Source organism: Pelophylax lessonae (assembly GCF_965119305.1).
Source record: "Pelophylax lessonae genome assembly, chromosome: 8".
In the NCBI taxonomy this organism is placed as follows: Eukaryota; Metazoa; Chordata; class Amphibia; order Anura; family Ranidae; genus Pelophylax; species Pelophylax lessonae.
Window position 1 is genome coordinate 274,209,218 of NC_138775.1, and position 14,042 is coordinate 274,223,259.

The window sequence follows — 14,042 nt, forward strand, 5'->3', positions numbered from 1 at the left end:
ATATGATTTTATTGTGCATTTTCCTCTATTGCACTTTTTCCACTTTTATTGTATCATATTGCATCTAGCACTTTACCATTTACACCACTCCTTGGAGAGATATTAATACTTATCATTCATATCTATTTCCCTACATTTATTTATTTACACCCTACCAGTGTGGCAGCGCCAAGTACCTTCCTCCCTTTCTATTTCTCAATTGGTACATTGCCCCTTTCAGAGGCATAAACCTTTTTTTTAAGGTAGGCTGCAGCCGCTCATTCCTCTATTTTTCCATCAGCGTGGATTCTTTACACTTTCCATGGTTTATGATGACAACTGTTAATTGGTAAGTATGAATTACGATCGGTGGATTTAAAATAAGTATTAGTAATTAAACGATTATTGTCTCTGATGATTTTCAGGTCTAGAAAATTAATTTTAGTTTCACTGGATTCATATGAGAGTTGTATGCCACGATTATTATGGTTCAAGAGGGCCATGAAAGAGTCTAAAGATTCAACATTACCCTTCCAAAGGAGGAGAATGTCGTCTATATAGCGGACCCAAAGGATCAGCTCTGGCCTTTGTAAGGGATAGAGGACATCCTCCTCCCATTTAGCCATGAATAAGTTGGCTAAACTTGGGGCAAATTTTGCCCCCATCGCCACACCTTTCTGTTGAAGAAAGAATTGGCCATTACACCAAACATAATTATGCCCAGTGGCAAATAATAAAAGGTCCAAAATAAATTCTCGTTGAGGAGAAGATATTAAAGGGTCTCTTTGTAGGAAATGGTCCACCGCTTCTAGGCCCAAATAATGAGGTATGCAGGTATATAATGAATTAACACCTGCTGTTACAATTAGACAATGGCCTTCCAATTCAACATTATTAAGAATATTAATGGTATTTTTTGTATCTTTAATGTATAAAGGATTCTTGCAGACTAGTGGTTGTAGATAGTGATCTATGTATTTACCAATTTTAGAAGTTATGGAATTTATCATACGGACGATGGGATGTCCTGGTGGTTGGGTGGGATTTTTATGCACTTTGGGCAAATAATACAACACGGGAATTCTCGGTGCTGAAGGGATTAGAAAAGATTTTTCTTTTTTATTAAGTATGGTCTTTCTGAAACCTTTCTCAATTAGCTCAACCAATTCCTTCTTATATTGAGTAGTTGGATTATTGGCAAGCAATATATATGTTTCTTGATCACCAAGGATCCTCTGTATTTCGCAGTGATAATCTGCTTTGTCCAAGCAGATTAGGCCTTGATTTCTTATTTTTTTTATTTTTCTTTTTAATGTTATTTTGACACGTTTCCTTTCATTTTTTTTTTTTTTTTTTATCATTTTTATTGTTATCACAGTGAATTTAAATATCCCCTATGATAGCAATCTGTAGTGACAGGTACTCTTTTTTTAAAAAATTTGGGGTCTTTTAGACTCTAGATCTCTCCTCTGACCTTACGCATCTGACCACATCTAAACTGGTGTGATAAAATACTTTCCCTATTTCCCAATGGCGCTGTTTATTTCTGACGAAACAGAAGTCATGAAATACTCGTAGCTTCCGGTATCTTAGGCCATAGAGATGATTGGAGCCATTCTCATCTCCAATCAGCTCTATGGTTAGATAATTGAACCACCGGCTGCACTCTCGGGTTAACCGGTGGGACAGGAGAGCCCGAGAAAAACCACGGAAGGCGGCGGTAGGGGGGGGGAGTCCCCTCCCACTGCATGTAAAAGCAGTCTAGCGGCCAATTATCCGCTAGGATTGCTTTTACATGTAAGCCGACCGCTGGCTGTAAAAAACGATACCAAGGTGATGCCTAAATCTGCAAGCATCATCCTGGTATAACCACTCAAAGTCCAGCAACGTACCAGTACATTGCTGGTCCTTGTTTGGCATATAGTGTAGGTTTTTTTTTCCATGCAGCCTGTGGGCTGAACGAAAAAAAAAAGAGAACCTAACAGAAATCAGCACAGGAATATTGTGTAGTATTACACACCATTAACTGCCCAAACAGCCACCAACTGAATTTAATGGTGGGTATACATGACAATATTCCACGTATACCTAAAGGTATTTTAACTGCAGTGGTGAAATCAGCCTACCACAGCTGCTGCCATCAGAGGTATCCATATATGCTGTGCGCAAACACTGTTTGTGTCAGAATATATAAAATCAATGTGGCAGCCGACGGGTACCTGCAAGAGAAACAGGTTAGCAAAAGAATGAAAAACAAAGTACAGTAAAAGTACAGTAGGAAAAGTAGAAGAACATAAAAAATGACTGCCATGACAACTGTTTTTGGATTTTTTAATTTTTTTTGTAACACTTTTTTTTCTGTGAACTGCGATTTTCCAGCTTGGGTCTCTTAAAATGTCGATAGCCATCGAACATCTTTCGAGATCCTGTGTTTGTGTGCCCTACACTATGTCGTGCTGTACCCTACACTAATACTCTACAAGTGTATGGTAGCGCTCGAAACATTCTCGATGCAGAGACCAGGTTGGTCAGGACATCTGGGACAATAATAGCGGGTGTCATGCCTACATCCGCCCCTTCTACAGACACGACATCTTCTTTGGGGGTGTCTTTGGGTAGGGGTACGCAGGAGGACATGTGGAAAATGTCTCTCATGCAGCCGGCTCACTACATCTGGAAGGGGAAGTTGGGCAGGCATACCTCCTGGGTACAGGTAGGCACTGATGATCGCTTCCTGGAATTCTCGGAAGGATCCAGTTCGTCCTGACGCCCTGTATAGGACAAAGGCGTTCAGCATAGCCAATTGGAATAAATAAACAGACACTTTTTTGTACCAGCGTCTAGCTTTACGGGCAACTAAATACGGCGCCAAAAGCTGGTCGTTAAGGTCCACCCCCTCCCATATTAAGGTTGTAGTCATGGACACAGAGGTCGTGTCTGCGTGAAGGGAGGACAGAACGAAAACATCCCGTGTATCCCTCCACTTCACTGCAAGCAATTTGTCCGTTTTCAAGCAGGCTCTCTCCCCCGACTAAGACGGGAATTTACAAGCTGTTGGGGGAAGCCCCGGCGATTAGGTTGCATGGTGCCACATGCGCCAATTTGTAATTCAAGAAGGTGACTAAATAGTGGCACGCTTGTGTAGAAGTTGTCCACGTACAAATGGTACCCCTTTCTGGATAAGGGTGACACCAAGTCCTAAACTATCTTACTGCTGCTCCTTATGTAGTCTGGGCAGTTGGGGGGGCTCCACAGTGCTATCTTTTCCCTCATAGACCCGGAAACTAACTGTATAGCCTGTGGCCCTGTCACAGAGCTTGTACAGCTTGACCCCGTATCTGGCACGCTTGCTGGGGAGGTACTGTTTCATAGCAAGGCGGCCAGTAAACTTAATCAGGGACTCGTCAACGTAGACAACTTTTTCGGGCGTAAACAAGGCTGCAAACCGCTGATTGAAGTGGTCTATGAGGGGCCGAATTTTGTGGAGCCGATCATATTAAGGATCTCCCCGAGGACGACAGATTTCATTGTCATTGAAATGCATAAATCGCAGAATTTGCTCGTATCTCGCCCTGGACATGGAAGCAGAGTACATGCGCATATGGTGAAGTGGGCTAGTGGACCAATATAAACAAAGCATTCTGTATAGGTCACAGAAAAAAGGAGGTTATCTGGTCAGCAAATAATATAGCGGGCTCATAAATTTATGTGAACATAGATATTTATTTTGAAAAAATTGGAGTTGTATTAATATACATCCGTGCAAATGAATGATGTCAGTGAATACAATCAGTGTGTAAAACAAGAAACAAGACTAACATAACATGTAACAGAAAGTGACAAAAACCGGCCGGCAAAAATATTACATCAAGAATATATAATTAGCAATTAATCAAATGGTTACAGTATAGGCAATTCTTGAAGAGGCTCCTTAGGGGGGTGTGGGTCGCTAGTGGGGCTGGTGGCCGTACTGCACAATTGTGTTGAGTGTTGGATCCAGTAAGATCACTCTTTTGTGCTTTTAGTTTTTCGTTTTATAAATGACTCTTTAGGGAGAGGGCTGAAAGTATCTCAGTCAGTGTTGCAGCATTTGAGGGAGAGAGAGGGTATGCTTAGCGTTGCTGCTAGGTGATTAAGCACCATTCGTTGGCATAAACGAGCTGTGCAGCACTATGAGTCATCTCCGCTCCTGTCCCGGTCACTTCCCTGCTCTCGGCAAGTAAATATAAAAGCGGCTCTCGGCTCCGTGATGTATGTTTTCATACACCCGCCGCCGCTTTTATATTTACTTGCCGATAGCAGGGAAGTGACCGGGACAGGAGCGGAGATGAGTCATATTGCAGCACAGTTATTTTAATGTAACCGCCGCATTACATACAGTGCCGTGCACCGGAAGTGACGAGGGGTAGGATTTCTCACGGGTAGGTAATTCTCACGGAACACCGGCCGGTTTTTGTCACTGTCTGTTACATGTTATGTTAGTCTTGTTTCTTGTTTTACACACTGATTGTATTCACTGACTTCATTCATTTGCACGGGTGTATATTAATACAACTCCAATTTTTTCAAAATAAATATCTATGTTCACATAAATTTATGAGCCCGCTATATTATTTGCTGACCAGATAACCTCCTTTTTTCTGTGACCTATACAGAATGCTTTGTTTATATGCTGTTCTGGGTTAAGTCAGCCAAACACACACAGACAACACGGGCACGTACATAGACTACACAAATACTACTCCAAACAAACTACCTTATATAGTGGACCAATATAGCCGCAATTCACTGTTATGCCCACGTGGAGGGAAAGGCCCAGAAAGATTTTAAAATTCGGAACCGTTATAGGTTTCCAGGCGAATGGTCTGGCAAGGGGCGAATTTGGGTTGGCGGCAATAAATTGTTGTGCATATAAATTTGATTGATCCACAATAGATCCGTAAAGATCTTCCGTGAAGAACAGCTCAAAAAAATTTCAGGGGCGTAAAACCAGCTGTCTCCACTTGGATTCCAGGTTGGGCAGTGAATGGGGGAAGTACTGGCGCTGTAGAATCAGTGGGTTACCAATTGAGATATGCCAGCGCATCAGGGAGGGCACTATGGGCCTGTTTTCGAATACGCGGTGGCTGCGGGCCACTACTCGTGCTAGCCACTGCACCAGCTTCAACTGCACTTATGGGACTCGCCACATCACCAAGTGTTACTGCAGCGCTGGTTGTACTAGGTCCGGGGTGTACTAGGCCGCTGGCGCATGCCAGGCCACCAGAAGGATGAGCGGCACTAGTACTGACACTCTGCTCCATACGAGCACCCTGCGATTCCTGCATCTCAACAACTCCAGAATGGAGTCGGGTACACCTGGGTCTAACAGGGACCCATATGTCGTCGGAGCTATCTGTCAGGGAGCCGCTGCTGCCATCAGGTTCGTATACTGACCCTGATTCTGCCAGTGAGGCTTCCCCATCGCTTTCATCTGACATGGTCAGTATACTGTAAGCCTCTGCACTACTGTACCAATATTTGGTCATTTTAGTTAACTAAATTTACCGATACAGTAGTGTGACTAACAGGTAATAAAAGCACCTGGTTGTCAAGGACTATTTCAACCTCTACCAAAAAAAACTGCTAATGCTAGCAGGGATCAGGCCTGACTCTAACACAGCGGTTTTGTCTGTTGTGTTTTTTTGTAAGTGACAGTAATCTATTGATTACTACACTTACCTGGGTGGGGTGGGGTGGGGTGGGCTGGGTGAAGGGGTTAAACGCATGTGCTGGCAGGAATCAGTGCTGATCGTGCAAACACCGCGTTTTGGGAACCCTAAACTATGGGGACGCTAGTATAGTTCTGATCAGATGATAATCAAGGGGTTATTTCTAACTATTTTACACTGACGCTAACACTAGCTAATGTCACCTGTGTCACTAATAATAGTGATCAGAAAAAAAACTGTACACTATAAAAGTGACACTGTGACAGGGCAATGAAGGGGTTAACTGGGGGTGATCAGGGGGGGATCAGGGGGTTAAATCTTTATGGGGGGGGGTGGCGGGGACCCTAAACCTCCTTGGGAAAGAAACTAACTTGCTAGCGCTAACTCAAGTCACAATCACACTAATACAAAATACAGTAAAACAGTATATTACATGTGTATTAGTGTGCAATGTGATAGGGGGGAAGGGCTTAACTGGGGGTGATCAGGAGGGATCAGGGGGTTAAATATTTATTGGGAGGGGGTGGCGGGTATCCTAAGGCTAAAAGGAACGACCGCAAGCGCTAAACCTGGTCACAAGTCACACTTATACGGGTATAAAGAAAATGCTATATACTGTATACAGTGTGTGTTGTGACAGAGGGTGTAGGGTTGATCAGGGGGTTAAATCTTTATTGGGGGGGGTGGCGGGGACCCTAAACCTACTTGGGACAGAAACTAAGTCGCTAGCGCTAACTCAAGTCACAATCGCACTAATACAAAATACAGAGAAACAGCATATTACGTTTGTATTAGTGTGCAATGTGGCAGGGGGGAAGGGGTTAACTGGGGGTAATCGGGGGGATCAGGAGGGATCAGGGGGTTAAATCTTTATTGGGAGGGGGTGGCGGGTATCCTAAGGATAAAAGGAACGACCGCAAGCGCTAAACCTGGTCACAAGTCACACTTATACGGGTATATAGGAAAATGCTATATACTGTATACAGTGTGTGTTGTGACAGGGGGTGTAGGGGTTAACTGGGGGGGGGCAATTGGGGGCTATATGTGCCCAATCCAAAAAGGTTAATGGGAGGGGAGAGCGGGTCTTTTCTGAGCCTGTGTTTACATTACACAGGCTCAGCATGGAATCTGATTGGGCAGGACTGATCAACAGGTCCAGGCCAAAAATCATTGGCCTGGACCTGATGACTGATCGGTTCTGAACCCAATCAGGTCATCGGCGGCGGTGGGAGCGCGTCCCAGAACGGCGGGATCGAGCGACGTAGTACTACGTCACTTTGCCTGCACGGGGCTGACTGCCGCAGTAAATGTACTTGCGGCGGTCGGCAAATGGTTAAGAGGCAATGAAGCCAAATCCTTTAATACTAAATCCCTAAAAACTGTGACAGCTGGCGCTATCTGCCCTGGGGGATTAAATGATGAAGGGTTATACAATCCGGAATGGAAAATCTCTGTGGAATGATTGTCGGAAGTAATTGGGCGAGGGTTGGTCAAGATGTATCTTTGAACATTCATTTTCCTTATACATTTTTGAATGTCTATGAAGGTGCTAAATTTGTTCATGGACCTAGGGGGAACAAACTTAAGTCCTTTATCCAAAGTATATAGTTCTGATTCTGACAATTGGACCTTACTTAGATTGAATATACCTGATTGAGTTAGGTTCGTTGTCTTTTTCCTTTTGCGCCTCCCCCCTCTGGTGCCTCTCTTTGGTCGGGACCTCTCTTCCCGTTTTGATTTTCTCTGGGAAAATCCCAACGATGACTCGGCCCAGGTTGGGATTGGTTATAATTATAAGGAGACATATTTCTAGAATCGACCTCATCATCAAAGTAAGGAGAATGATTTCCCCTATAAGATTGTTGTTGTAATGGGGACTTTTTATAATGATTGCCACACATATTAGTTAAGGCATGAGGAAAGGGAATTTCTATGGCTTTTATTCTTCATACTCGCCTTGGCAAAAGCGCTTGTAAAGAGTCCCTGGTTGAAAGAGACAAGCAAGATTTCAAACACCCCAGATGGGACTCGAACCCACAATCCCTGGCTTAGGAAGCCAGTGCCTTATCCATTAGGCCACTGGGGCTTGTTTTTTATAATGATTGCCACACATATTAGTTAAGGCATGAGGAAAGGGAATTTCTAAGGCTTTTATTCTTCATACTCGCCTTGGCAAGCGCTTGTAAAAAGTCCCTGGTTGAAAGAGACAAAATTTCAAACACCCCAGATGGGACTATGTAGACCCCTTATGTATTTATACATGGTGATCATATCCTCCCTTAATCTCCTCTTCTCAAGAGAGAATAAATTCAGTTCCTCAAATTTATCCTCATAACTGAGCTCCTCCATGCATCATATCAGTTTGGTTGCCCTTCTCTGCACTTTCTCCAGCTCCCTGATGTCTGGAGAACTGGTGCCCAAAAACTGAACTGCATATTGCAGATGAGGTCCTACTAATGATTTGTACAGGGGCAAAATTATATCTCTCTCTGGAGTCCATGCCTCGGTTAATACAAGAAAGGACTTTGCTTGCTTTGGAAACCGCAGCTTGGCATTGCATGCTATTAATAAGCTTATGATTATTATTATTATTATTATTATTATATAGGATTTATATAGCACCAACAGTTTGCGCAGTGCTTGATCTACCAGAACACCCAGATCCTTCTCCACCATTCACTTCCCCCAGTTGCACTCCCCCTAGTATGTATGATGCATACATATTCTTAGCCCCCAAGTGCATAACTTTACAATTATCAACATTAAACCTCATTTGCCACAAAGTTGCCCAATGAAACAGTGCATTGAGGTCGACTTGTAAGTTGGAGACATCCTGTAAGGAATTTATTTCACTGCAAAGCTTGGTGTCATCTGCAAAGACTGAAATGGTACTTTTAATCCCAGACCCTATATCATTTATAAAGATATTAAAAAGTAAGGGTCCCAACACTGAACCTTGGGGTACACCACTGATAACCTTAGACCATTCAGAATAAAAATCGTTAACCACTACTCTCTGAATACACTTTTAGTTGTATTTCGTTTTCTATCCATTTACAAACTGATCTTTCCAAGCCTATAGACTTTACCTTACACATTAGCCGTGTGTAGGGAACTGTGTCAAACGCTTTTGCAAAATCCAAGTATACTACGTCCACAGCCATCCCTCTGTCCAAGGTTTTACTTACCTCCTCATAAATAGAAATCCGATTTGTCTGACAACTTCTGTCTTTCATGAATCCATGCTGTCTGTTATGTAAAATACTTTTTCCAGCAAGAACTCATCTATGTGGGCTTTTATTAAACTCTCCAGTATCTTCCCGACTTTAGAAGTTAAACTAACTGGTCTATAGTTACTTGATAAAGACTGTGATCCCTTTTTAAATATAGGCACCACATTGGCCTTACGCCAATCCAGTGGTACTATTCTAGTCAAATGAAAAGTCCCATAAAAAAGTCCATAAAAATGAAACAATGGCTTTGAAATGACAGAGCTCAATTCTTTTAGGATCCGTGGGTGTATGCCATCCAGGTTCAGGTGCTTTATTCTGTCTAAATATTTCTAGACCATATCACTTTTGAGCCATTATGTATCATTTAGGGCTGTGTAAATACCATCCCCGTTATGGTTATGAGCTCCCCCATGCTCCTTTGTATACACAGAGCTGAAGAAAGTATTTCATAAATTTGCCTTCTCTTTGTCCCCAGTCACCCTCTCCAGATTATTTTGTAAAGGGCCTACATGCTCAAACTTCAGTTTTTTTACTGTTAATATATTTCAAGAATTTTTGGGGGTTTGTCCTACTATTTGCAATCTGTCGTTCGTTTAGAATTTTTGCATCCTTGATTTCCTTTTTACATATTCTATTATATTCTTTGTAACATTTAAATGATGATAGTGTTCCTTCATTTTTGTATTTGTTTAAAAGCTCTTTTTTGATTTTTTTTATATAAGTGCAGACTAAAGGTATGCATTCTGGTACTGATAGGATATCACAGAGCGATGCTAACTGCACACCTATTGGTAATTAGTTATCATGAGTGTTAGGCGAATGGTTTGGGCCAAGCGAAAGTTCAGCCTGTTCAGCAAACACCTTCATTTTCGGGGTGCTTGGCAGATTGTTTGCTCGCCGAGTGACCCACAATGCACTGCGTGCTGCACAGTGCATTCTAGGGCCCTAATTGGATGAAGTGTTGCACCGCTTTACTGATAAGGGCACAGAGCAATGTCAGAGCCCTGATTGGACAAAGTGATGATGACTTTATCCAATCACGGCTCAGTGATTATAGTCCCACCCCACACTATAAAAGGATCCTTTCCAAGGGAAGCTTTTGCAGTGCGTTGTTGGAGTGGAAGATAGATAGAGCAGGGCTCAGTTTGCTACTAGCGAGTTAATGTGTTCACTGATTGTGACTCTGAGTGTAGTGTTAGTGTAGTGCTATTATAGTGTCAGTATAGTGTGTTGTCAGTATAGTGTTAGTGTAGTGCAGTGTTTTAGTGCTATATACAGTGCTTTATACACCTTTATTTTTTTGGTAGCTGCATGTTTTTTTTTTTTTTTGTCCCCTGCCTGCCCCCTTTTTTTTAAATTGTCAGCCAGAGTTTTCTGACTGTGACGCTGGTGTTCCCCTTTTATTTATTTATTTATTTTTAATAGTTTTTTCATTACTGTCAGCGTCAGTCCTCAATTTAAAGTGCACCAAACACCACTTTTCATTCAATAAAGTGCATACAATCATACATTTCCCAGTTTCTATTAAATGTGGGTAATAAGATCCTCTCCCCCCTCCCCTGTCATCATGTCTGGAAGGCCAACCAGGAGAGGCAGATGTTCCCATGCCACTATGAGGGGCCCAGCAGTGTCTGTGTCCACAGGCAAAGGTGGACATGGTCTGTCCTCAGACAAAGCATAATTTCCGCTGTTTAGTGATGTTGCCCATGCTATCCCGCCACAGCATGCAAGGGAGGTGGTGGACTGGCTTACTAAACCATCCTCATCCTCTATGACCCAAGTTGACACTAGTGCGCAGTCCACTGCAGCTGCCAGAGCAGGTTATTCTGCCTCTAGAAGGTTGTGGGATGAAGGCACCACCAAAGACCAATTTTTCCACAACTGTTTTTGACGGGGCCATCACATTTCAATTCTTTACAGCAAGGCAATTCTTGCATTAATCAAGAGTATCTCCATAGGGTTACAGTGTAAAGGCACCACCAACACCCAAAGCCCAATTTTTCTGCACCTGCTACTTCTATCCAAAGTCTGCAAAAGAGACACCACAATTTATACAAAAAAAATCTCTAATCTTGTACCGAGTGCAATACATGTGACCCCCAAGCCGTTGTCTTACCTCTGTGCTTGCCAACAAGGGTTTCTCCACCAAGTACTAAGTCATGTTTTGCTTGGGGATCAAATACTTATTTTACTCACTGAACTGCAACTCAATTTATAACATTTGTATCATGTGATTTATTTGTGATATTCTGTCTGTATGCTTTAAAATACACCTAAGATAAAAAAAAATATAGACCCTTCATTTCTTAATTTCAAGTGGGCAAACTTACAAAATCTGCAGGGGATCAAATAACTATTTTCCAGACTGTAATAGCAATAATTCATAGGTGTGGGACCGCCGTGGAAACTGAGAATTACTGTTGTATTTTCCGCCACTTCAGTGTTTACTGTGGTCTTCCAGGTCCTGTGCCGATTGGTTGCTGTTCTGCATAGTAAACACTCAGCATGGTTGCCATTCACAGAAAACCTTGTGTTTTTTCAATAAATACAAGGCATTCTCTGACTTGACAAGGTGGGGATCATGATGTCAGCACCCTACCTCTCCACCTAACCAATCAGAGAACGCCTTATTATCATTGAAAATAAACAGTGTTCTGTGAATGGCAGCCATGCTGAGTGAGCAACAACCCTTGTTCACTATACAAAAGAGCGGATGCTCAGTATTGGACCTGGAAAGTAATGTTGAACACTGTAAAAGCAATGAGTATATTGTGATTCTCTGCTTCCACAGCAGTCCCATAGGTATGGAATATGTATACTTACAATGCTTCAATGTAACCAATGCTACTTATCCAATGTAACCATGTAATAAAAACCATACTTGGAATTCAGCTTAAACCATTTCCCTCCTGTAGGACGTACCCATACGCCCTCGGGTTGAAGTGATTATACCAGGGCAATGGCTGCAGCTGCAGTCATGACATCAGTATCAATCTTTTCAGCCGGTAATGCTGAATCATGTAAAAGCAATCTAATTGCTTTTACATGTGGTGGAAAGGGTCCCCACCACCTTCCGCTGCCTTTCTGGGCTCTCCCATTCCACCAGGAAGCCAGAGACTGAAGCCACCGGCTGACCATAGAGATGAAGGAGGACCAAAACTTCCTCAATCATCTTTATGGTCTATGAAACTGGAAACGACCAGGATATTTTTCCAGTTTTGGTTTGAGGTTTTCAAACCATTACCAGCTTAACAGGATCTGATCAAGCTCATCTCAGTTTGACCAGATGCTTTTAAGGGCAGATGAGAGATCTGGGGTCTAAAAGTTTCAACTATGGAGATTTTTAAGTACTGTAGTTTGTCGCTATTCAACGGGTGTTTGGTATCTATTTATTCAGTGGAAAATCATCTTTTTATAGTTTATAAAAAAAAAATGGCTATTATATTGTGTTTTTGTACATTAGAATTCATTAATGTGCATTTTTTCCCAAAAATTTGCGTTTGAAAAAGCCACTGCACAAATACCGTGTGACATAAAAAAATTGCAAAACCCCATTTGATTCTCTAGGGCTTCTGCTTAGAAATAGATAGTTTGGGGGTCTAAGTAATTTTCTAGCAAAACAAAAAAATGCAAATATTCACATGTATGAGAGAAGTGTCAGAATTGGCCTGATATTGAGGTTGTTAAATGCTCACTGAAATCATACTTTTATTTACGTATATCCTTATTTTCCAGACTGCAATTGACACAAAGCCAGAAACATACCAGAAGGAAAACATGTTTGTCTTCTTCAGTACAGTGTCTGACTTACAAAAGCTTGTTCCTGCAAAGCAAATCCATTTCTTCAGCAGCCAATGGCCAGCAGATAGTGTAAGGCCTACAACGGGAACGAGTTCAGTTACTCAGGACAATACGAACTACTCCAAGGACCTAATGACTAATAGACAAACTAAGTCACCCTCTTCCACTTTAAAGAACAAAACCGTTAAAAGGTCATTGTCGGCTAATGTGAAGTTTAATATACAATTTTTATCTTCAGATGGGACAAAACAGAAGGCTGAGTTAGTGAGGGAAGAGAAAGAGCCTACAGACAGACAGTTCAGGTATAGAGAAGTCAAAAAGATTTGGCAGGAAAGCAAACAATGCCCAAAACCTGGCCTGGCTTGGGAGGAAAGGGCTCAGCTTAGTCAGCTGGGAACAGTCATAAATGGAGTCAACCCCAAGAAGACAGTAGACTATGACCGAGGTTCCCATTCCAGGCCACAGCAAGTCTCAAAGCCTTCTGGTTCAAGCAGTGCAAGATCATCCATGCCAAGGCCGAACAGTGTGGTGGAAATGCAAAGATGGAGCTACATAACTATCTCAAAACCTCTATCGCCACCAGGACACCAACAAGGCTCTTCAGAGATTGGCAGTTTATTTCCAGCTGTAGAGTCTCACCTTATGAAACATTTTCCAAGATCTGGGAGAAGACGTGATAATTCTCCCAACACTCTTACCACGAGACCCCTGGTATTGGAGGCCAGAAAAGGAAGACAAAGTTCCCTGCCAGCGGAAATACATCCACAGGGAGTCAAAATCCAGACTCACCAAGCAGAGAAGATAACGTCTTCTCCCAGACAAGACAACAGAACACAACAAGGTGACAACGTGAGTTCACACGTCATAAATTCATCATGGTCATCTCCAATGCTTGGGAATCCTGAAATGAAAAGTCCTGTCCATGAATTTGGCAAAGAGCAAACAAAAAAATCTGGTACCTTTACAGCCCCTCATACTACAATCCCAGTTATCAGCATCCCAACGGCACAAACAGATACTTCCGAATAAATGTTTCTATCAGATTTTTCCAGATTTTTGTTTGCATCAAAATAATTATTACTTTATTTTTTTTAAAGGTATCCAAGTTTGTATCAGTAATGAAACAATTAAAAATGCAGGAAAATATAAAAGCTTTAATATATATTTTTGTAGAGTTTCTAATCGCAGCTTGACGATGGGCTGGTGACCAAGTTGTATTAACCACTTGACCTCCGGAAGATTTAACCAGGCCATTTTTTGAGATATGGCACTGCGTTAATTTAACTGACAGCACTGTACCCAAATAAAATGTATGTCC

General features: G+C 42.1%; 1 protein-coding gene across 1 annotated transcript in view; it reads left to right on the plus strand.

The window, feature by feature from the left end:
- LOC309562246 (uncharacterized protein) overlaps positions 1–13,753 on the plus strand; it is a gene marked incomplete at its 3' end in the record, with an annotated part of 55,214 nt that extends 41,461 nt beyond the window's left edge. Inside the window, exon 9 of the mRNA XM_082266366.1 lies at positions 12,659–13,753. Within this exon, the coding sequence (XP_082122492.1) occupies positions 12,659–13,753 (1,095 nt within the window). The remainder of the gene's footprint in view (positions 1–12,658) is intronic.
- Positions 13,754–14,042: the final 289 nt, after the last annotated feature.